This window comes from Desmodus rotundus, chromosome 1 (assembly GCF_022682495.2).
Source record: "Desmodus rotundus isolate HL8 chromosome 1, HLdesRot8A.1, whole genome shotgun sequence".
NCBI lineage: Eukaryota > Metazoa > Chordata > Mammalia > Chiroptera > Phyllostomidae > Desmodus > Desmodus rotundus.
The window spans coordinates 110,666,904-110,691,761 of record NC_071387.1 but is presented as its reverse complement, the minus strand read 5'-3'; the positions used below and the strand labels follow the sequence as shown (position 1 = coordinate 110,691,761).

Here is a 24,858-nt window from a genome sequence, read left to right as displayed (position 1 = left end):
CTTTGCATACAAAGGGTCGGGGAAGATGTACCAGAATGCAGGTAAAGCCGGCACTAAGATGAGAACTTGCACCTGACACACTACTATATACGTTGATTTTTACAGTAAGCATATGTTGCTCTTGACATTTTAACCCAGGCAAAAATACAGAATAGCTATTGTTCTGGGGTAATTTTATTCTACAGAACCAAAATGCCAGGGAAAGTTTCCCTCTCCTCCATCCCTTTTCCAATATTTCTGGACACCTATCGAATGCCAGGCACAGCTAGGAGGGGCAGATACAAAGCACCTAACATCAGCACTGGGTGCAAACGGCACTAGCGGCTAACACCAACTTTCCATACACCGATGTGTTCGTGCTAGGAAATTATCTTGTGACGAAAGGAAGTGTAAATTCTCGGGCTCACATGTTCTAAGGCAAAAGAAGATACTTATCCAAAAATGGTAGAAAATATACCAACCAGAGGCCCTTGAGACACTAAGGGCATAGAATCAGATCATCTGGATTTAAGCCTACACAAAAGACACACTTAGAGGAAAGATTTAAGTTTCAAAACTGATTATCAGTGTGTGTGTGTTTGGGTGATATCAGGTAACAAGTGTCTCTGGGAGTCACTGGGATTCAATCCCTCTTCAAAGCATCCTACCCATGTCCTAAAATTCCATCCTATCCCAGAATACACAGACAAAAATAGCACAGAAAACACAAGTATCTGCCCAGCGCAGGCTACAAAGGCCATTTCTTGTTAAAAAGGGTCCTCGGGCTACAAGTACAATAGAAAAGGCACATGCTGGTACAAACCCTCGGACAAAGAAGTGAGGGAAGTTCAGCCCCTCAGGAGGCAGAGAACCTGAGACGACTGGAGAAGATAATGCAGCTTCCCCAAAAGCAGTGTCATGGGGCTAGTGGAGTTTCCCAGGACCTCACAGAGATACGTAAGCCCAGCCACTGCATTCAAGCTGTAGAATAAGCGTTTTCATCCTGTATCCAATCCGTCCCCAAAGTGCTGTCAGGGGAAATCTGAACCGCCCTGCAGCAGAGACCTGAGAAACGCGGAGGGAAGGAGACGGTTCCAAATAAGTTCCCAAAGGGAGGGAGGTGGAGGAAGAAGGAAAGAGGTATTTGGAAAGAGGCCTGCAATGAGGGTGAAATCAGGGTGGGGAAGAGGGCAAGAAGTGCTAAGAGGGATGACAGGATGATTGGGACAGCAGAAGGAAAGGGGGTGGCGGAGTTTGAGGAGGGCAGAAAACGGGGTGGGAAAAGAGTCTAGGGGGGTCACGGAAGGGAGTTCCGGGTAGGAGGGAACAGTAGGGCAGAGTAGCAGGGCTGCGAGGACTGGAGACGAGGAGGGCAGAAGGACCAAGGAAGTCAAGGAGGGAGGAGGGCAGCAATAAAAAGAAAGTTGGCAAAGGCGAGGAACAGGGCGCGAGGACACAAGGGTGGCAAGATACAAAGTTAGGAAGGGAGGCTCCAGAAAAGCGGGATTTTCGAGCCCAGCGCCCGAGACCGGCGCAGTCCCGGCAGCAGGGAAGCGACGCGCAAGCTAGGAGAGCCGAGGGGTCTCTGCAGGGCGACTGCCGGGGGTCCCGAGAGTGCATCTGGCGGCAGGGCGAGGCAAAAGAGTTTCCCAGCGGCCCTCACCCCCGGCGGCGCCTGTAGTTCTGCACTTACCCGGGCGCGGGCGACGAAGACTAGCGGCTAACGCAACAGCAGCGGCGGCTGAGGGCGGTGCGGCCCAGACCTCTGGCCCTCGCCACTGTCCTGCCGCTCGCAGCCCGCGTCGCTCATTGGCTGCTCCTCCACGGGACCGCGTCCGCCTAGGCCAATCAGAGCCGAGCAGCGCGATTTGGAAACTTTTTTGCCAGGGCCGGGGCGCGGCGCGGCCACGCGGCGTACCTGAGACGGGAGAGGGTTGGTAGACTCTGGCTGCTGGGCGGGGACCTGGCCTGCCTTTGAGAAGGCTGGCTACTCCCCGGACACCCGCGGAATAGGCTTGGACTTGCGGGGCCAATGCACTTAGAGAGAATACGACTCCCTCCCCTTTATTCTGATTGCATTTTTCTGTTCTTGCATTTTGCCCAAATCAGAGAAAAGGACAAAGATTCAGGTCCGCTTTGGCTAAGCAATGGCCCATGTTCTTCCCACTCCTTTACACACTAAATAAAATTTTCAACATTACTACCTTCTTCGAAGGTAGCAAAATTTAGTGCGTAAGACTTTGATTTCAAGCCTCTTTGAATGCTAACTCTGCCCCTTACTAGCTGCATGATCTTGGACAAAGTACTCTGTGTGACTTAGTTTTCTAATCTATAAGATGGGATTCCTGATAGGGTTTGTAAAAGAGTGTCTAACACATAAAGTATAATCTATGTATTTGTTAAGTGATCATGATTTTTTTAATTGGTTATGTGTGTTAGGCACAATAATGACTTCTTGACTTGGGTTTTTTCTTTTAATTCTCACAGCAATCCTAATTGTTCACCAACAATCATTTATTGAGGACTCACGCTTAAAGCACAGTAAACGTCAGCCAAGATGCCTATTGTCAAAGAACTTATAGTATCAAAAAAGAAACACACTAAACCAGCAAACAGAAAAAGTAAAATAATTTCAGACTTTAATAAGTGCTATGAATAATGCAATGTCATGTGATAGAAAAGGGCCAGGAAGGAGTCATTTCAGATAAAATGGTCAGGGAAGGCCACTCCAGGAGATGACAATGGAGCAGAGACCAGGATGATGAGAACCACAGGAAACATGTTTGTTGTCTTCATTTTAAAGATGAGAAACAAAGGTGTGGGAAGTTCATGTGTTGCCCAAGGTCTCACAATTAATAAGTAAGAAATCAGACTAAAGCTGGGTCTGTTTGATGCCTACACTCGTGTTTTCCAGCACTGCACTACAGGCAAAAAGATCTTAGGTACTTTGAAGATTCCAACCACATTCATAGAATCCCGCCTGTCTCCCTGCAATGGTTACGAATGACCTTTCTCTAATTCTCTTTTGTTTTGACTCCTCACTAATTCCTGAAGAAGCTCAGAGACACAAAAGGGAACCACCACCTACATTAACAGGGTTAAGGAAAGTACCAAAATGTCTTTTGGGAAAACTTCCATGCTGGTCACAATTGCTAATAAATCATTGCTTTCTCTTGACACATTTGCTCTTAGGCTTTTGTTCATTGCAGAATTTTATTGAGCCTCGCCATTGTGTGAGGTTTCTGGACAGGGAACAATCACCCCAGTTTACAGATAAACTGAAGCACGAATTGATAACCATCTGAAATGGCCCTGATCAAGTCATGTCTACTAGTTGGCTTTCTTCTGGTTTTTTTTTTAAGAATTTATTTATTTATTTATTTATTTAAGGCCCAGTTAGGGAGAAAGAAAGGGAGAGAAACACTGACACTAGAGGAAACATCAATCAGTTGCCCCTTGCCCATGCCCCAACCAGGGTCCCAGCCTATGACCCAGGCACATGCCCTGACCAGGAATTTAACTGCTGACGTTTCGCTTTGCAGGATGACACCCAACCAACTGAGCCACACCGGCCAGGGCAACTAGTTGGCTTTCAATTTTGTTCATTTTCCATTTTAAAAAAGGGAGAGGACATTGAAATGATTGTCATTATTAAACTCGTCTTTAGGAACTGGAGTTTAGGTAACAGTCATTAGATAAAGCGTTGAAAATGAAAGGGAATTTTTGGTGTACTTTAAAACTTTATGCGCTCTTTACTCCATTTTTTTCCCTCTAGTGTTCAGATATGAATGAGCAGAGAACTCGGTTTCTCTTAAGGCCTCCCATCATACTTAATCATTTCAAAACTCTATACCTAACATAACACGGAAGAGAAGTTGCTGCAGGAGAAACTCCTTTAGTAGCAGCCAGGTTCGTCTAAGAGCTGAATTCAATGTAAAGCATTGTAGCTGCTTAAACAGCACACAAAAACAACCTTCATCCTTGTTTCATAAACATGAAGATTATAATTTAGACAAGGAAAAAAACTGAAAGTTACTCTTACTCCCTGTTAAAAGAGTTTGCCCAGCAAAGAAATAGAGGCTATATTTAAGAAAATATATCTTAAGGAAAATGGTAAAGCACTCTTTCACAAATAACAGATTGTTTTGGGGTTCATAATTATCTGCTTCCCATAGCTGGTACACTTACTCTACATAGGCTAGCGTGTTACAGAAAACAGTAAAACTGCATTTCTTTAAAAATTATTTGTAATTCAGACTTTTCATTAGTGTTACATTTCATATGATTTATTCATTTTTATTTACTGCATTTAACCTGTCGAGACCAGGCACAACTCTAGTTTTGAAAGAATGCCAAGCAGTCAAACAAAATACATCTGCTCTTTATTATCTTCTGTAGCTAACAAGTGCTTTTAAAAAGAATTTAAAAAAATCCAATTAGTTTCCTTTTTTATACTTTCAGTTAATACGGTCTGTGTTCAGAGATACTCAACTAGAATAAGGAAAAAGAAAAACACCCCTAAAGAAAAGCATATTTGGTACTCAAAAAAAAAAAACACCCAGCTAGAAACGGAGTTGCTTTCCCATCTGTTCTAATTCCCACTTGGAAAATACCACACAGACACAATGAAGATTTACTCAGCAGTAATAAATACCTAAGTGGGCAGATGATGTGTGTGTACTTGTCATCTGCCTACTGGAAAATGAAATTCAAGCACAAAGGACTCTTCGGCTATGTGTTCGATCTTGCCTCCGCAATGCGTGTCTCCCAGGATGTCTTCGCTTCCCCTGAAACTCACCCCACCGACTGGGAATTGCCTAATGAAATTGCTTCACACCGAAGACTCATGGGGTGTGGAGGCCTACACGCTATTGTGACAATTTCTAGTGATTGATTCTTCTGCAGAGTGAATCTGTCTCTTGGCAATAAACTTTTCCGGAGTAGGCAGCAAGTACATCCTAAACTATATCCAGATTTACATATGAGATGCGTGCTTTGTTTTTCTAATTTACAACAGGAACTGGTGAGCCGCTGGCAGTTTTGCAAATGACCACGGTGCTAAGTTAAAAAATTGTTTTTGAAAAATCTCAGGTAAAAGTAGATTTCGAGGTAAAGGGGAGGCGGGGGAACCAAACAGGAGGTAGCTATCCACCCAAAATACATGCTGTTATTTGCTCCCCGAGGCTTTTTCAAGTACAAGATGTACTTTTTGCTCGCCCAGCCTGCCACTGGAAAAGTTGTGTGGACTTATAACAAGCTCCGGCCCAGGGCTTTTAAAAATCACGTTTTTTCACTTAAGTCACGAGGACCTCTTAATTGTTGGTGACAACATCCAACCTAGTCCTAGAACACTTTATTCTTGCCAGCTTGGTCATAAGCCTGCGAGAAACCCTGCCGACCCGAAGGACTTGGAGGTTAACTCGGTTGACACTTTTTTCCCCACTCGCCACTAGGCTGCAGTAGATTAAGTATGCTGTGAAAAATATGCGTCATTTAATTTTTTTTTAAAGTAGAATCACGTGACAAGACGAGAGCGAGAGAGGATGGAGAGACAGACGCAGAAAGAGAGGAGAGAGAAAACCACAACATTGGGGTTTTTCATCGAAATCCGATTTAAATCGCCTTTCCTCAAAAGACGGAAAGAAGTGCATTGTATTAAATCCTGGTTAGCAGGTTTTTTCCCTCAGTTCCACTTCAAAACTCCCTAATTCTCTGCTCTTAGGTTCCTTCCACTCCACAACGATAAGCTAGAGTAAACGCCTCCTTAAATTGGGGGTTTTCGCCAAAAAAGCCAGGGCCGCCCCCGGGGAAGGTCTCTATTTAAAGGTTTATCGGGAGGGGACTGAGCCTGACGAGGCTGCAGGGCCGCGAGGCCCCGCCCCCCCCAGGTTCCCAGCACTCCCTGCGCGGAGAGGGCATGGCGGCAGGGGAGGGGTGGAGGAAGGGGCGGAGCGAGGGAAAGAAAAGGGCGTCGGTTTTACGACTGGGGCGGTGCGGTACGGAAGCGGAAGTGGAGGGTGCGCTTGGCGGCGGCGGCGGGGGCTGCGGAGTCGGGAATCAAAACAAAGGGCCTGGAGGGGCGGGGGGAAGGCGGCGGGGTCGGAATGTGAGCGAAGGTGGAGCTGGCCGATGAGGTGAGTGTGCTGGCACCGCTGGGAATTAGTCCATGATGGACCCATTGCTTTGGGGCCACCAGGCTGGAGGAAAGACAGTGTCTCCGCCCTTCCCCTGCCTTTTGCTGGCCGGGGTGCAGAAGGTTGGTTTAGTCTTGAGGGGAAGGGCTGAGACCCACTAGTCATGCCCCTACTAAAAGTTTGGGTTATCTCCCTTTCGTATCCGTTCACAACTGTCACTGCTGTGCCTTTGCTGTACTTTGGGGTTGTTTGGCTCTCCGCCTGCACCTTTCTCCGTGCTCCCCGATGGAGAGCAACCTTGCCAGAGGAGTTTGCACAGTTGGAAGGTTAAGAGGAAGACGAGGCGGGTGTATTTGCAACCCTTCCCCCCACTCCCCGCTCCGCCGAGCACTTGCAAGCTCCAGCTTTTCAACACTGGGCTGTGCAGCCTCTGGTTTTAAGGATGGTGTTGAATTTTCTTAGGGCTTGAGCCACTCCCACTATTGATTGTAACGCCACACCTTGATATACCTTTTACAGTTTCCCAAGCACCTTTCTGGTATTACCAAGAGCTCTCTAGTTACAGTTATACCTTTTCAACTTCCTAACATCTCTGAGCAGAAAATACTCTTGCATAGAGGGAGATTGAAACCTTAACGGTCTTCGTAGACATTCATGGAACTCTTCATTCGTTGAGCTATTATCGATATGTGCTAGATGCAGGAGATACAAAAATGAGTAAGAAAACATGATCTCTACTGTCGTGGAGTTTATTCAGGTGGCGGGGACAGAAAATAAAGCAAGTAAGGCAATTTTAGATAGAAAAGCTATTTAAAAAAAAAAGTAATGGGATGGGGTGGTGTAGGGGTTTAGGGTGTTAAGAGAAAACCACTGCTAAATTTTCTACTTCGGTTGTCTTATTTAATTCAAACAACAGCTCTATGAGGGTGCTACTATTATTATAAGGCCCATTTTACAGATGGGATCTGAGGTTTGAGAGCTTGTGAGTTATCCAAAGCTGCCCAGAGAAGAAGCTGCACAATTGGGGAGTAATATGCACGCAGTCTGACTTCCAAATCTGTACTTTCAAACACTATCTGAATTGCTCAGAGATTCCAAGAGATAATGGTAGAAGTGAGACAAACTCAAATCAAAGACAACTTGCTTTAGCTCTCTTAAGTTACTTAGTGGCATTCCCAGGAGTATTTGGGAAAATTTCCAGGTGCAAGCCACTAACAAGCTAATATGTGTGTACTCTCTATTGCTGTGTTGAGCAATACAGAAGGTACCTTGGTGTAGTAGAAAGAATTGGGCAAGCCTAGTTTGCTCCCTTTCTAATTGGGCAAGTTACAAAACTTCAGAAACTTATATTTTCTCCTCTGTAAAATGTGGCCAGTTTCTCCCGAGTCTATCTCACAGATTTACCGTGGAGAAAAATTGACATAAATGGATCTCATTGTCTGGTTGTTCTCATCATTGTGTCCCTGTGCCAAGCATAGGCCTGCTACATAGCAAATAGTAAGTAAATATTTGCTGAATGCAGAAATAATGTTAAGTAAAAATGCCTATTAAACTATATGGTACTCTACTTGTCAGCTCATTTTCAGGACTGGCCTTGAAGAAGTTTGCAGGAACATGTTGAAGTTGTGTATATCATGAACATCCAAATTCTTATGATGTAGAGGAGATTGTGGGGAAATACAAAAGTTGTATTTAAGAGGAAAAACAAGTAGCGTAATTTACTAACATTATGGCAGTTAACTTCATCTCTGTCTCCAAATTAACTCCTAATTGTAAACAGCTAGGTAAAATACAAATATTTACTTAGTATATACTGAGCAGCCAGGCCCTGTGCTTGGCACAGGTGATACACTGGTGAAAACAAACAGATGGTGGGCTCTTTAATTTTTTCACCCTCGGTAATGCTGTGAGGTGGACAGGGGAGAAATTAGCTAGACTTTTCAGAGCTAGAACCAAAAATTCATTGAAGTTTCCTGGCTTCGACGTAAGTGTGAAATAGTAAGTATCTTAGGCTTTGTAGGACATGTAGTCTCTGTTACAAATACTTAAGTCTGCAATTGTATAAAAATCAGCCACACACAGGAGTTAAAACAAATGAGTGTGAACATTTGAATTTCATGCAGTTTTGTCATAAAACAATATTACTTTTTTCTAAGAATTTAAAAATGTAAAATACATATAGTTTAAAGGCCATTTAAATACAAGCAGTGGACTGGTTTTGGCTGGTGGGCCAGTTTGCCTACCCCTGCTTTATATGGTCAGCTCTCTTATACCATAAATATGGTATTTGTACAGTCATCTCTCCCCTCACCCTCCTTTGTAAATGTTAAAACCACTTTAAATGAGGATCTTATGAGGGAGATAGCTAAAAGGAATTCTTTTCTGTATGCCCAGGTTAAATTTCTGAGAGATAAATTAATAACCTTAAAATGGCCCCTGTAGTTGAGAGTAGGTGGTGGTTGGGGTATGATGGCGAGGACGACTTGGAAATGAGATTCAGTTGTCTTTACCATTGGCAGGCTGCCTTTATGCCCAATAGCTATTATCGATTTGATCTACTTTTATTGTACTGTTTTAAGTGTTACATTGGAGTGGATATAGCATATATGTGACTTAAAATTCCTGTTAGATTTTTTGTTGGTACCAGATTGTACTTTCATAAGTAAACTAGAAATTGGTTTGATTTGTTCTATAGCAGAATCAAAGTTGAAGTCTACAGAGGTCACACAATCCGGAACTTTCATACTCATCAAAGACACAGTGGGATTGTTTGCTCTTAAATCAGTTTGAAAATCTTACATAATTGGTTATGAGGACATGCAGTAATTCTTTCATGAAAATTACATGCTCTCTGCTGTTAACTTTTTGACTCTCACAAGTAAAGTCTTTAGGGCGAGATGGTTGAGAAGAATTAAGAAAAACTATAGAAAAAGTCTTCTCGGGGCTGGAGGAGGTTGTCTCTAGCTAAGTAATGAGAAGTTTCACTCAGGGACGGGCAGATGTCCAAGATTTGTCTGGTACTTCACTCAAGCATGGCTGTTCATAGAAAAGAAATAGGGCTCATCCAGAGTTCGTTTTTATTGGAAGAACTATGGAACATGAGGAGTGGAAGATTAGAGGATATTTAAAAATCATGTTGGTATAGTCGGAATTTAAGCATAAACAGTCAACCAAGTTTACCAAATTTTAGTAACATGTAATGTTCTTTGAAAGCTCTTATACTTTTGTTCCTTACGATTTGTCTTGTTGGGAGCCATTGCACCATAAATATAGTTGCAGTCTCACATTTTCATAGTAAAATTTGTACCTATGCATATAGATAACATTAAAATCTCATTCTTAACAGGGTGGAAGAATGAAAGAAAAGAATGATGAAAGAATGTTGAACAATTTTGTGTGGCTGTATGATGGAAGAAAACGGAACTGAGAACTCCTGCAGTAGAACGCGTGGATGGCTGCAACAAGATAATGATGCTAAGCCATGGCTTTGGAAATTCTCTAATTGCTTTTCTCGTCCTGAGCAGACGTTGCCACTTAGTCCCCAAACGGTAACTATGTGCAAGACTAAGGACATAGAAATTCCCAGTGCAAATAGATGAGTGCTCCATCTGGGGCAGTCTTTCTCCCTGGAGTCTGTGCTAAGTTTTCCTTGTATCCCGCTTATATTTCTTCTTGTAGCACATTATTAATAATTCCTGACTCAATGAGAGCATAATTTTTTAACACCTGTATTTCCCCTCTAAGTAACAGTAGATACTTTATTTTTTTTTAAGATTTTATTTATTTTTAGAGTGAGGGGAAGGGAGGGAGAAAGAGAGGGAGAGAAATATCAGTGTGGGAGACAAATATCAAGCAGTTGCCTTTCTCACACCCCTAACTGGGGACCTGGTCTGCAACCCAGGCATGTGCTCTGACTAGGAACTAAACCGGTGACCCTTCAGTTTGTAGGACAACACCCAACCCACTGAGCCACACCAGTCAGGGCAACAGTAGATGCTTTAAATATTTGATGTTAACATTTTTGGAAGAAGTGTTTCTCATTAAAGTCACAGATTCCAAAGATAAAATCCACCTTGAAGATTAAAATTGGAAAGTATAAGCCTTCTGACTTTTGAGTCTTATAATCAAGGAAAGATTGATAGGACCTTATTGACAGTCTTTTTCTGTTCAGGATTTCTCTTGAATATTTAAATATGTCTCCAACTTCTTCCTGTGCCTTTTCTTAGTGATTTTGACTTTTTCTGATTTCATTTCATATATAACGTTACCACCTTTCTATTTCTTTTTGCTGTTATATTTGGGATTTAAATGAGACTTTCTAATGAATTTATGTAAAGGTATTAATACTTTTTTAGAAAGTCAAACACTGTGTCTTCTTCAGGTTGTCAGTTATCTTTGTTATATGGCATCAGTAATTTGGGTCATTTCAGAAATGTTTTACTTTAGGGACAACAAGGGTTGGCAGCTCAAGCAAGCTTCCCTGGGATGGCAGATCTGGCCCTCATGAAATTACATGGTACAGAATTGCATTCTCCACTTCACAGATCCAGAAACTTGATTTTTGTCAATGGCATCCAGAATTGAGTATGTTCAAAGGGACCAACTCACAATAACCCTGCTCATAAGAGCCAAATCTCTGTAAATCAGAATGCCAGTGTGATCATTTCCAGCTTGAACTGTAATTACCAAAAGGGCAGAATACATTGCTTGTTGGATTGTCAGCCCATTGCTATTACCTCCCTTTTAGGAAGAGTCTATCTGAAAATCCAGATTTCTCCTGGACGAGTGTAGACTCACAGCATAAGGAATGAAATCATAGCAGTCAGATGGACCCTTCCATGCTCCAAAGGGTGAGCATGTCTCAAACACTGCATAAGGGCATCGTCTTCATCTTAACAGTGCCTACAGTTCGTCCATAAAAGCTCTTGATCAGTTGGATCTCCTTTCAGGGGTCAGGGACTCTGCTGAGAGCTTTATGTGTTTGCTATTATTTTATTGTTGAGTATCCCATGCAAACCCAGGCGTCTGACACTACTGCCATGCGGCAGCCTTTACAAATATGTTGGCCTCCTATGTCTGTTGGAGGAATACGACAAACTATTTCTCTTGTACCTTTTCCCAGACAGTTTTCTGCTTACTCTTAACTTTTTTCACTGGCTCCGGAATAATTGTTGGCATTATGGCTTTAGGTCAGGATACCCTCAGGTTTGCTAAATGTCTTCAGCGGCACATTTATAGACTTTTCCACAGAGGGGTCACTTGGGGAGATGGCTGAGCATGCCATCCGTACTGTTTGGAATCTTATCTGGAGGACCTTACTAAAACTCCTTGTGACTTGACTGCAAGACCGTTAAGTATTTTACTCAAAGCACTTTGCTTATAAGCCATCTTTATTGAGTGCTGTTTGTGACTGTATTGTTTCATACCACCTGTTTTGTCTTCAGGAGACACTGTGAGGCAAGGGAAAGTTATCAGAGGGAGGTAACTGAGACATAGACGGTTAACTTGGCTTGCTGAACACCCTTCCCCTAGTCCCTTAAAGTTTAGGAAGAATGCTGTCTTAACTTTGGTTGTCTTTCCATGTTCACCTCCTACAGACCTCTTTGAAGATGCCCCTGGTTCGAGCTGCTATTTCATTTTGTTTGGTCATGATTGAGTGGTACAGACAGGATTGAACACTGTTTCTGTTGTTGAATGCAATAGGATGTAACCAGATGCATCACTGGCCTCATAAAATTGACTGGTGTTCTGGTTTTTTTTCCCCTCAGAAAGATTACATGGAGAACAAGAAAGCTGCTGTGGAATTAAAGGATGTACCATCTCCCCTTCATGCTGGCTCTAAACTTTTTCCAGCAGTTCCACTTCCAGATACTCATTCTCTTCAGCAAACTAAAATACAGCTTCCAACTGTCCCCAAAGTAAGCTGCTGTGCTCGTTGCACTAATGAACCCTCCACTTCACCAATGCATTTTGGCGGTGGTGGTGGCGGTGGCGGTGGCGGAGGTACTGGTAGATTGATTCACACGGGCACACTCTTAGATTCGCAAAGCACCAGGACAATCACATGTCAGGTAGGGTCAGGATTCGCTTTCCAGTCTGCGTCTTCACTCCAGAATGCCTTAGCTAGGAACAATATGGCCAGCATTGCAAGTGACTTTCCCAGCATGTGTCTAGAAAGTAATCTCTCTTCCTGCCAACACCTGCCCTGTTGTGGAAAGCTCCATTTCCAGTCATGCCATGGTAACGTGCATAAGCTGCATCCGTTCCCGGCTGTCCAGGGCTGTACCTCCGCAGGCTATCTCCCCTGTTCTGATTTCTCAAGTGGGGCTCCAGGGCACGTGGAAGAGCACATTTCCCAGTCGGAGCTAACGCCTCACTTGTGCACCAACTCTTTGCACCTAAATGTGGTCCCTCCGGTGTGTCTGAAGGGCTCCCTTTACTGCGAAGACTGTCTAAACAAGGTTTGTATCTCTTTATTTGATATATCGGGGGCAGCTGAGGTTTAAGGAATGACAATTTTAAAGTGGGTATGTCTTGAAAACCTTTATTGTGCATGGGGTTGAAGAACCTTCCATGATGTAGCTCTCTCCCCATGAGCATAACTTCTGCTGCTCCTGAAGAATCAAAGGGGAGGGACCGTTCAGATAGGTAGAGGGTAATTATTTATATAGTTTATGTTCTTTGGGCCTCTTGTAGTCTGTTTTCTACATGTGAACCTAGTTCAGCAATGCCTCAGGTTCTGTTTTGTCCTTCAGGGTAGAGGCACGATTGTGATTTCATATAACCAATACTCACACTATACACGGACGTACGTATCCATGTAATGTAGGTAACTGCGTGTTGTCCTTTTGTAATAATGTGGGGAACTTGGCCCAGTCCGCCTATGTTTAAGTGAAGACTTTAATTCCCTTTATGTAAAGTGTGTCTGAGGTCTCCGTGGCAGCAGACACATACCCCAGAACGTAAAGGTCTGATCTTGTGACTGTCTCCCCTGATCATTTCAAGCTACTTCTTGAAGGGAGTTTATGAATTGAACACTGATAGTTCTGGGAAAGATGATTTGAGAAGACATTTTATTAGAGACTAGCAGTTGGAAAGGAGAAACACTTAGGATGCATTTTCAGTTATATGTAACTGTAGGTTCTGAAATGATGTACCTGAAACCTTTTTTTCTAAAAATTTTAAAACAGCCGGCAAGAAATAGTATAATTGCTGCTGCTAAAGTCTGGCCAAATATACCACCTCCAAATACTCAGACTGCACCTGTTACTATTCCTCTGTGTAATGGCTGTGGAACCAAAGGGAAGGAGACCACATTGTTATTGGCAACTGGTCTAGACAAAGCTGCTTCGAAATTTGGTAAATGACAATGTGGTATAAAATGTGCATATTTACATAGTTTTTAATATCTGATAACTAACTCTGCATTTAACTGCCTCTAAAAGAGTCCTAGTGGTTCTAAAGCTACTATGTACGTGAGTTCCCATTTTTATCTCTTGGTAAATTTTTAAAAATTTTTATAGATGACTAAGTCATTTGCTCTTTATATTGGGCTGAGGCTCTTTGAGATCAGAAGCTGTGTATAGAAAAATGGGGAGTATGTTAATTGTTTACTCTCTAAAAGGACTTAGTATTTAGAAAGATTTAGTAATGGCTGCTGAAAAAGGATATTTGAAAACCTAAGAGCATTTCTCCCAAACATAATTAATGTGATATTTTATTTATTGAAAATATTTTTAAAATATTAAATCAGATGTTAATGTCATGCTAAAAGTCAGTTAAAACTAAGGACAGTAAAAACTTCATCTTTCGTCACCTTCTCATTATTCTTTCATACTGAGTAGGTGGACAAGCATGAGTGGAGCATGAAAATCAGGTCCCAGAGCTGCAGGGTCCATTCACCTACGTGTTAGTATTCAGAGACGCATAGGTGGTCAGCATGAGAATGGCTTGTGTTTTGCGATGGATTACTGTGGACTTAAAGTAACTTGTCCTTTAGATTTGTCCTCTCCTCTACTGGAGATACTATGGCAGCTTAAGGGTGGTTTCTTTTATTAAATCGAACAGTGAGGTATAGTTAAAATTCATATCCACAATAATTTTGTTTTTCTACCACTAAGAATGATAGGTACCTAGCTATCTAATTTTGCCATTTCTGTTTCATTATATCTAATTCAAAGTGTTAACATTTCTTCAGGGTCACCAGAAGTTGCACTAGCCGGACAGGTGCTGGAAAACTTACCCCCCATTGGAGTTTTTTGGGATATTGAAAACTGCTCAGTTCCCTCTGGCCGCTCAGCCTCTGCTGTTGTACATAGAATCCGTGAGAAGTTTTTTAAAGGCCACAGAGAAGCAGAATTCATCTGTGTGTGTGACATCAGTAAAGAAAACAAAGAAGTGATTCAAGAACTTAATAATTGCCAGGTAAAAAAAAGAAAAAAGCTTATCTGTTAAAGAATTACATTTCAAAATTTGTTCAATAATGTGCATTTGTGCTAAGTTTGCAAATAAAGGAAATTAACAAAAGGTTATTCCCGAAGTACAGTAAGTCCTCACTTAATGTTGTCAGTAGGTTCTGCAGCTTCAAGTGAAATGACATTTAATGGAAAACCATTACCATAGGCCAATTGACATAAACAAGAATTAAGTTCCTACAGCAGCTCATGAGTGTTAAAACAAAATGTCATTAAATGAAATGACTTTATTTGTTATTTGAGGGCCTGCTGTACTAGGAATCATTTAATCAAGTCTGATCTATCAATAATGCTGCTTATATGTGACCAGTGCTACCAGTTTAATGGTTACATATGTATCATTTTCTTTGATTTTTCATAACTGCTCTGTGAACAAGGATTTATTATTTAAAATTTACAAATGAAACTGAGGGCCCCCAAGTGGTTAAGCAACTGTCTTAAGATCACATGACCGGTACGTGGATGAACTAGGATTTAAATCCAGATTGACCCCAAAGCCTGATCTCTTGAACTGGAACAAGCCAGTTCTTTTGACTCTTAGACAAGTAATTCCATTGATATACCATATTGATGCCTAAAATTATATATTTATGTTCTTCATAAAAACTAATAATTCTATTGTGTTTTGCATGTAGTTGCAGCACCTTTCAAAACAAACTGTTCCTGCTTTGCAGACTGTTATATGTGAGCCTGATCATTTTAATAGGAGTAAACATATTTTAGCTCCCTAGGGACTGGATTTCTCTCCTCCCCCACCACCTCCCCTCACCCCAGATCCTGAAAGCCATGGATGATGTGTATACAGCATTGACAAGTGACTTCAAGTACAGCCTGAAATCTAATTATATATCAAACCTCTGCCACTCCCAAATTATTGGCAACAGCGATTTTGAGAGCTCACATAATAACTCCTTCAAATTTCACTTCCTTTCCTCTGCCTGTTTTCTGAAAGGGGGATGGGTGAAGTGCAAAAGCAAAAGATTAGAGATGAGAACAGGAGTAATAATGGAACCAGCTAATTCTTATGGAGAGCTAAATTTGAAATTATTGAGATCTGGTTGTAATTTTTTTCCATTTCAAGTTGCAATAATAATAATGAAAGAGTTTCTTTCCTCAAAGACAAGATGTTAAGATGTGGGCAGAAGGTGTAGTGATTTTCTCACCTCAGTCTTTGGTCATTTGTCCTTATCATAAATTAATGCAGGTAACTGTTGCCCATATCAATGCTACTGCGAAGAATGCTGCTGATGATAAACTCCGCCAGAGTCTCCGAAGGTTTGCAAATACGCACACTGCCCCAGCCACTGTGGTTCTTGTGTCGAGTAAGTGTGGGAACATCTGCTCATTTCAGCTAAACACACTGTTTGGGAATTATCATAGAAGCCAGACACATTAAACTAAAATGTACTTCTAAGAGGCTGAAATACATAAGGCATATTTATGCTTATCTCTGAGAACTGTTCGGGGGGGAAATGGGTCTACATGGATCACTGTATTTTCTCCTTGGAACTTGAGTAAGGATTCTTGTGGGGCCAAGTTTATTAAAGAAAACATAATTTTGTTAAAGAAGAAAGAAAATGTAATTTTATTTTATTGTATTTTTTTCTGTTATCATTCGTCCCCCTTATGCCCTCTTTCACCTCCTCCTACTCCTCTCCCCCTTCAATCACTACACTGTTGTCCAGGTCCATGAGTCCTTTTTCTTTTTTGCTCAATCCCTCCTCCTACCACCACCCACCCGCGCCCCAGGGCTGTCGTCCTGTTCTCCATCTACGAGTCTGTCTCTGTTTTGCTGTTAGTTCAGTTCATACATTAGACTCCACATATGAGTGAGATCATATGGTGTTTATCTTTCTCTGGCTGGCTTATTTCACTTAGCATAATGTTCTCCAGGTCAATCCATACTGTCACAAAGGGTAAAATTTTCTTCCTTTTTATGGCTGAGTAGTAGTCCATGTGTAAATGTACCATAGCTGTTTCATCCACTCGTGTGCTGATGAATACTTGGGCTGCTTCCAAATCTTGGCGATTGTAAGTAACACTGCAGTGAGCATAGTGGAGCTTACATTCTTTCGAATTCGCATTTTAGGTTTCTTCAGAGAAATTCCCAGAAGTAGAATCCCTGGGTCATAGGCAATTCCACTTTTAATTTTTTGAGGTAACACCATACTGCTTTCCACAGTGGCTGCGCCAGTCTGCATTCCCACCAGCAATACACAAGGCTTCCCCTTTCTCCACGTCCTTACCAGCACTTTTTGTTTGTTTGTTGATTTATTAGTGATAGCCATTTTGACAGGTGTGAGGTGATACCTCATTGTGGTTTTAATTCTCTGATGCTTAGTGCCATTGAGCATCTTTTCATACGTCTATTTGCCATCTCTATGTCCTCTTTGGAGAAGTGTCTGTTCAGGTTCCTTGGTCCATTTTTTAATTGGATTGTTTGTGTTTTTTGTGTTAAGTTTTATAAGTTCTTTATAAATTTTGGACATTAACCCCTTATCAGATGTATTGGTGAATATGTTCTCCTTGTCAGTGGGTTGCCTTTTTATTTTGTTGATGGTTTCCTTTGCTGTGCAAAAACTTTTTAGTTTGATGTAGTCCCATTGTTTGTTTCCCTTGCCTGAGGAGATGTATCAGGAAAAATATCGCTACAAGCTATGTGTAAGATTTTACTGCCTGTGTTTTCATTAAGGATTTTTGTGGGTTCAAGTCTAACATTTAAGTCTTTAATCCATTTTCTAAATATATTTTATTGATTATGCTATTATAGTTGTCCCAGTTTTCCTCCCCTTGGCCCTGCTCTGCCTGGTACCCCCCATTCCCTCCAGCAATACCCCCTCCCTTAGTTCATGTCCATGGGTAATGCATATAAGTTCTTTGGCTTCTCCATTTCCTATACTGTTCTTAACACCTCCCTGTCTATTTTGCACTACCATTTATGCTTCTTATTCCCTGTACCTTTTCCCCTATTCTCCTCCCTCCCCCTACCCACTGATGATAACCCTCCATGTGATCTCCATTTCTGTGATTCTGTTCCCGTTCTGGTTGTTTGCTTAGTTTGTTTTTCTAGATTCAGTTGTCGATGTTTAGGAATTTGTTGCCATTTTAATGTTCATAGTTTTGATCTTTTTTTTCTTAAGTAAGTCCCTTTAACATTTCATGTAATACTGGCTTGGTGATGATGAACTCCTTTAGCTTTATCTTGTCTGGGAAGCACTTTATCTGCCCTTCCATTCTAAATGATAGCTTTGCTGGGTAGAGTAATCCAGGTTGTAGGTCCTTGCTTTTTATCACTTTTAATGCTTCTTGCCAATCCCTTCTTGCCTGCAAAGTTTCTTTTGAGAAATCAGCTGACAGTCTTATGGGAATTCCTTTGTGGATAACTTTCTGCTTTTCTCTTGCTGCTTTTAAGATTCTCTCTTTATCTTTAACCTTTGGCATTTTAATTATGATGTGTCTTGGTGTGGGCCTCTTTGGGTCCAACTTGCTTGGGACTCTCTCTGCTTCCTGGACTTACATGTCTGTTTCCCTCATCAAATTAGGGATGTTTTCTTTCATTATTTTTTCATATAAGCTTTTAATTTCTTGCTCTTCCTCTTCTCCTTCTGGCATCCCTATGATTCAGATGTTGGTACATTTAGAGATGTCCCAGAGGCACCTTATACTGTCCTTGTTTTTTTGAATTCTTTTTTCTTCTTGCTCTTCTGGTTGAATGCTTATTTCTTCCTTATGTTCCAAATTGTTGATTTGAATCCCGGCTTCATCCCCTCCTCTGTAGATTCCCTGTAGATTTTTTGTTATTTCACATAGTGTAACCTTCATTTCTGCCTGGGTATTTTTTATGGTGTTGCTGCACTCAGCGAGTTCTTTGAGCATCCTGATCACCAGTGGTTTGAACTCTGCATTTGATAGGTTGGTTATCTCTGTTTCATTTTGTACTTTCTCTGGGGTTTTGTTCTGTTCTTTCATTGGGGCTAGATTTCTTTGTCGTCTCAATTTGGCAGCCTCCCTGTGTTTGGTTCTTTGTATTAGGTAGAGCTGCTTTGACTCCCTGTCTTAGTAGTGTGGGCTATTGTAGAAAAGGCTCCTATAATTGTATAGGGTGGAGCCTTAGGTACCTGTCAGAGTGGGGCAACCCGCCTCATTGCTTTGTGGCTCTCTGTTGGGGGAGGGCTCAGAGAGGGGACAGTACTGCTGCCCAGCTTCTGAAGATTTGCCTGGCACTCACTCTGTGTTACCAGTGCCCTTCCAGCTGTTGCCCTGGTGCTGAATTCCAGAGGGGCTGGATCTGCATATGTTTTAATTCTATGAGGTCCCTTTAAGCAAAGTCTCTTAAAAATCCGGTGTTTTTTCCAGCCCCCCAGCCCCCACTGGTTTTTACAGCCAGGAGTTATTAGGATTTATCTTCCTAGTGATGTAACCCTGGGCTGTGCTGTCTGGCTTGCTCCCATACCCGTCCTGATTTTTATCTACCTCATGTGAATGTGGGACCACTCCTTCCACACCACCACATCTCTGCCCCTCTCCACCCATTTCTGCGTCTCTGGGAGGGCCTACCCATCTGGTTGAATGTGGCGTCTTTAAATCCTTGGTTGTCAAACTTCCATACAGCCCGATTTCCTGACAGTTCTGGGTGTTACTTGCTTTGAGGTCTAGTTGTAATTCTTTCTGTGGTTGCGTGAGGAGGCAAAGCATGTCTGCTTACGCCAACATCTTGGCCAGAAGTCAGGAAAGTCTTTCCAATAAAATCTTTCCAGGGTGTCCCATAGCCACATCACTCCCACCTTCACAAGCCATTCCTCTAAGTCTTTAATCCATTTTGAATTTATTCTCATGTGTGATATACGAAGGTGGTGTGGTTTCAATTTTCTATACATATCTGTGCAATTTGCCCAACACCATTTATTGAATAAACTATCTTTAGCCCATTTGTGTGCTTGCTTCCTGTGTCAAATATTAATTGACTATAAAGGTGTATGTTTATTTCAGGTCTCTCTATTCTGTTCCATTGATCTGTATGTCTGTTTTTATGCCAATACCGTGCTGTTTTGATTACAGTGGCCTTATAGTATAGTTTGATATTAGTGTGATTTCTCCAACTTTGTTCTTCTTTCTCAAGATTGCTATTGCTATTTGGAATCATTTTGGTTCCATATAAGTTTTTGAAGTATTTGTTCTAGGTCTGTGAAATACGTCATTGGAATCTTGGTAGGGATTGCATTGAATCTATAGATTGCTTTGTGTAGTACGGACGTTTCAATGATGTTAATGCTTCCTATCCTTGAACATTGTATGTGCTTCCACTTATTTGTCTCTTCTTCAGTTTCTTTCTTCAGTGTCTTATAATTTTCCAAGTACAGGTCTTTTATATCCTTGGTTAAGTTTATTCCTAGGTAGCTAACTCTTTTTGAAGCAATTGTGAGTTGGGTTGTTTTCTTAATTTCCCTTTCTGTTCATTATTGGCATGTAAAAATGTGACTTTTATATCCTGCTAGTTTACTGAATTCATTTATCAGTTCTAGTAGTTTCTTGGTAGAATCTTTAGGGCTCTCTGTGTACAATATTATATCATCTGTAATTTTATTTTTCACCCTGGACCCAATGTTGCTAATCTTAAAAATCTAAGGTGAGTAATTTCCAGAGTTGCCACTCCCCAAAATATTAGTGTTTGTTCCCTGTTACTAATAGAAGCAATGCGTGTCCTTGGGTTTGGTATAAGTATATGGTAAAATTGTCTTACTGTGTGAATTCGTCTGATATGAAATGTGTTCCTATTCTAGAAAGGATAGAGGAGCAACTCTGAATACAGTCCAGCCATTCCTTTCTTCCTAGTACATGTCAGCAGGGTTGTCTGTGTCTGTCGAGTGTTTCTAATGTTTGGGGATGGGTTTGGGTTGTACCTTTTCTTTCAGCTGATGTCAATTTTGCCTTGGAACTTAGTGACCTGAGACACAGACATGGTTTCCACATAATTTTGATCCATAAAAACCAAGCCTCAGAAGCATTGCTGCATCATGCTAACGAATTGATCAGATTTGAAGAGTTCATTTCTGACCTGCCCCCCAGGTCTCCACTAAAAATGCCCGTAAGTGAGTTTGCATTCTTTTTGCTGTATTCCAGCATTAGGTCAGGGAGGCTGAAGACAGCCCTTAACAAAGGGTTCTCCAAGCCTAGGGAAGGCTCTTCTTTATAGGAGACTGGCCAGATTTTGACAAAAGGCTTAAAAACCTTTAGTTCTTCTCTTACAAGTTTACAAAGACTTGATATGTATGAATGTTGTTTTTATTTTTTTAAATGTCATAGGGAATTGACTTAGATTCACCTTACCAATAGCCACTTGCCAATGTCTCCAAAGTTAGCAATGCTTTGTGTCAGGTGGATAGAAGTAATGGAATAAGTTCCATTGGATGGAACTATGGATAGGAATAATGAAATAAGAGTTATTAACTCCTGTGCTTCCAAGTTCAGCAACATTAAAGAATATGGTGATGGTTTATACCTACTGGTGTGTTTGGAGTCAGATAAACAACATAATTGGACAGTTTTTAGGCATTTAAACAGTAAGCTCCCAGCAGGCCTCTAAGCCTGTTTTCTGTAGCAGTACTCCCTATCGTGCATGTGCACAGTTAGAGGAGGTTATTGCTACACCTGTAGCTTGTTAAGCCACGTGATAGGAGAATGTGAGCATATTGCCAGCAGGATGAGCGTTTCTGATAGTCTTGATTTGGGATAGGAATGTTTACTGCAATTCTGAGCTGTGTTTAAGTTGCTTAGAGAATATTTTTGTAATTCTTAAAGAAATAATAATGATGGAGAGGAGCTATAGTGTAGATGAAGCAGCAGAGTAGGCAATCCCATACATTAAGTGCAATTTTAACATAATTAAATAACTTTAGAGTTACAGAAGTGCCTTAGAAATTATCTCACTCAAAGTCCTCATTTTAGGAAGGAGAGACAGCACTTAGAAGAAGTAAGCAATCCATTCGAGGTCACACAGCATGATCATAGCAGAGCAAAGACTGGACCCAGGGCCCCTGATCCAAGCACTTGAGCTACTAGTCCCCCTGCATTCCCTGATACCCGGGACAAGCCAAGATTAAACACATGCTAAGGACTGTCCGCAGTAGGGGATACTAGAGTCTGGCCCTACTTCAGTCGTTGGTGCCACCCTCCTAATTCATTTCTGTTGTTAAGTAGTTTTTAGTCTTTTGGCGATAGCTACATTTTTTCCCTTCTGTTTCAATTTGCAGGAAAAAAGACATTATTCAGAACATTAAATCTTGCCAGTCTCATTCACTAGAGTGATAACTTCAGATACATTTCTCTCTTTCTATGTTTTTTAGTCTAAGTAAGTTCACCTTCTCCCATGTAAATCATTACCTCCCCTCCAAGGTCACTAGCTTGTTGGAGCTCACTCGTTGTTGTACTTATTTTGTAATTGAACGTGTGCCCTTGAGTTAACCTGTTGTAACACTTCTCCTCTGTGTCAGCAGTGCCACACTCTGCTCTATGTTTATAACCTACCAGCAAATAAAGATGGCAAGAGCATCAGCAATAGGCTCAGACGCCTGTCCGATAATTGTGGTGGGAAAGTGCTGAGCATCACAGGCTGCAGTGCAATCCTCCGCTTCATAAACCAAGATAGTGCAGAACGGGCTCAGAAGCGAATGGAAAACGAAGATGTCTTTGGGAATAGAATCATTGTGTCATTCACTCCAAAAAATAGAGAACTCTGTGAAACAAATAGTTCAAATGCAATTACTGATAAAGTGAAGTCTCCCAAAAAACTTAAGATTCCAAAATTGTGCCTCATCAAAGATGCAAGTGAGCAATCTTCCAGTGCCAAAGCCTTGCCTGGAAAAGGGTCGCAGGCAAATTCTGGATCTGCTACAAAAAACACAAATGTGAAAAGTTTACAGGTAATTGTGATACCTCTTGCTTTCTGAAGTTTATGGTAGGTTTGGGTTCTTTGTTTTTTATAGGCCTGCTTGCTTTTGGTGTGTCCTTTTTTTATTTTTGTTTTTGATGACGCTCAAAGCCAAATGATTTCTGTATGGGTTCTGACACACCTTGGGTACTTAAATTTGCAAATCCTCTGCGCTTGTCTCTCTTAAGGAGTTGTGCCGCATGGAGTCAAAGACTGGCACCAGAAACAGTGAATCCCAGCAGGGCAACCTGAGGCTGGTGGCACCTTCTCACAGAAACTCAAGTGTAGGAGCGCCCGCACTGAAAAACTCCGGGATGGCAGAATCCATTTACAAAACACTTCCGAAGTAGGTTGAATTACTCTCTCATAGTTGCTTCTCCAATGTGAAGGAAAACAAATGACCTCTGATTTTCCCTCCATCAGAAAAGAGAACCTCAGTGCCCGGAGTGTTACCAGTTCTCCTGTAGAGAAGAAAAACAAAGAGGAAACTTTGTTCCAAGTGAGTTACCCATCTGCTTTTAGCAAGTTGATTGCATCTAGGCAAGTCAGTCCTCTTCTCACATCTCCGTCTTGGTCTTCCCGGTAAGTCCAGCTTCTTGATCCATGTGGTGGTTACGTGCAATAGAAAGGATAGTATGTTTGTTTAAAAGAGTTCAAGTAATATGGAAGCACATAAAGTAAAAGAGAAGTCTCATTTCTCCTCTCCTAGCCCCCTTTCCTCAGGTAAGCTTAGCTAATATTTGGGGGCAGTGCTTCTCATCATCTTTCCCTCCTCCCTGTGGATATCAGTAAGCAGAGGTCCAAGAAAGAAGCTTGTCCTGGAATTCCTGGCTAATAATGGGAAATACTTTAAGATGTCCTTGCCATTTCCTTATGTCTTCATCATGTTGAGGAAAAGGCCCCAACTGGACGTGCATTGGTGATTCTTACTCATAGGATAAATACAGGAAGTAAGGATCGCTGTGACACTTACCTTACAAGCTTTCTAAACTCACACCGGGTAATTCTGGAGGCTTGGAAGACAGAAGGAGCCATAAGGCCATGTTGCATCCTGTGAGCTTCTTCTAGTGTTATAGGTGTTCTGCTGGGTTGATGAAGAGTCACAATAGAAGGTGACTTTGGACCTGTTAAAACTACATTTAAAAATTCACACTAAACTTCTTTTTCTTACATGGAGAAGAAATGCAGCATATGAGCAAGAATATCTAGCTTTGTCGAAGCTGAGGGAGATTAAATGACTAACAGTATTACATGCTAATTTCCTGGGAATAAATGCCCAAAGTGGAAAATTAATTGCTACCTTTAGTTTTAAATTATCCAATGATAGTTCATATTAAATAATTTATTGGTTGCTAATACGGGTTCATTAATAGTACTTTTGACAAAAAGTCTAAATCAATATATGTTGAAATCAAAAACACATTTGAGCCCTGGCTGGTATGGCTCAGTGGGTTGAGTGCAGGCCTACAAACCGAAATGTCGCTAGTTCAAATCTCAGTCAGGGCACATGCTTGGGTTGCAGACCAGGTCCCCAACTGGAGGCATGGGAGAGGCAACCAATTGGTATTTCTCTCACACATTGATGTTTCTCTCCCTCTCTTTTTCCCTCCCTTCCCCCCTCTCTGAAAACAAATAAATAAATAAGTACACATTTGAAGACCAAATTGCACTGTGGCAAGTTCTATGTATAGTTTCAAACAAAGCCTAAATGATATAAACTAAATAGGATAACATAAAAAAATAATAATTTCAATATGTTTGTCTTAATCAGGAGTATGTCTCCAAACCTTTTGAACAAAACATCCCCTCTTGCTTTCAGTGTTGCAAATTCAAGCATTGGTAGTGACTGCTCAGACCCCTTCGCAAATGGTGCTGACATTCAGGTCAGCAACATAGACTACAGATTGTCCCGGAAGGAGCTGCAGCAGCTCATGCAGGAAGCATTTTCCAGGCACGGCAAGGTAACCTTTCACTCTTGTTCTTGCCTTTGTTTTACCCTTTGCTGACATTTCAAGTTGAGAGAACTTAATTGAACACCATAACCACAGCCAGAATAGAAGTGTTACTAAACGGGTGTGAACACCCTCGCTTGGTTTGCTCTTGGTGGTGCCATACATTCTGTTTTTGGGACACAGCCCCAGAGAGCAAGAAACTAGCAGAGAAGCACTTCTGGTCATGGGCAGAGATTTAAATGGCACTTTGGAAAATAAAACATTGATGGCTTTTAGCTCTCGCTGCTAAAATCCAGAAATAGGATTCTAAAATAATTTTGGCTGTCTTTGGTAGTATCTTACTGTATCTAATTCAGTTTTCAGGTGCAGTTTGCTAAAAAAAAAAAAAAAAA

General features: G+C 41.5%; 2 protein-coding genes across 5 annotated transcripts in view; one reads left to right on the top strand and one right to left on the bottom strand.

Moving 5' to 3' along the window:
• The window catches only part of NDE1 (nudE neurodevelopment protein 1), a 33,530-nt gene extending 31,707 nt beyond the window's left edge, over window positions 1–1,823 (bottom strand). For both annotated transcript variants that reach the window (XM_024571720.3, XM_024571719.3), the window contains exon 1: window positions 1,673–1,823. The gene's annotated coding sequence lies outside the window, so the exon portion shown is untranslated. The remainder of the gene's footprint in view (window positions 1–1,672) is intronic.
• A 4,142-nt stretch (window positions 1,824–5,965) lies between these two features.
• The window catches only part of MARF1 (meiosis regulator and mRNA stability factor 1), a 43,090-nt gene continuing 24,197 nt past the window's right edge, over window positions 5,966–24,858 (top strand). Inside the window, exons 1-11 of one of the 3 annotated variants that reach the window (XM_024571375.3) lie at window positions 5,966–6,113; window positions 9,460–9,661; window positions 11,882–12,574; window positions 13,304–13,472; window positions 14,311–14,537; window positions 15,792–15,909; window positions 20,500–20,672; window positions 22,078–22,506; window positions 22,703–22,860; window positions 22,938–23,096; window positions 24,334–24,475. In XM_024571375.3, the coding sequence (XP_024427143.2) occupies window positions 9,518–9,661; window positions 11,882–12,574; window positions 13,304–13,472; window positions 14,311–14,537; window positions 15,792–15,909; window positions 20,500–20,672; window positions 22,078–22,506; window positions 22,703–22,860; window positions 22,938–23,096; window positions 24,334–24,475 (2,412 nt within the window). In that variant the 5' untranslated portion in view covers window positions 5,966–6,113; window positions 9,460–9,517. The remainder of the gene's footprint in view (window positions 6,114–9,459; window positions 9,662–11,881; window positions 12,575–13,303; window positions 13,473–14,310; window positions 14,538–15,791; window positions 15,910–20,499; window positions 20,673–22,077; window positions 22,507–22,702; window positions 22,861–22,937; window positions 23,097–24,333; window positions 24,476–24,858) is intronic. The other 2 variants (XM_024571377.3, XM_024571376.3) reach the window with 2 other exon arrangements.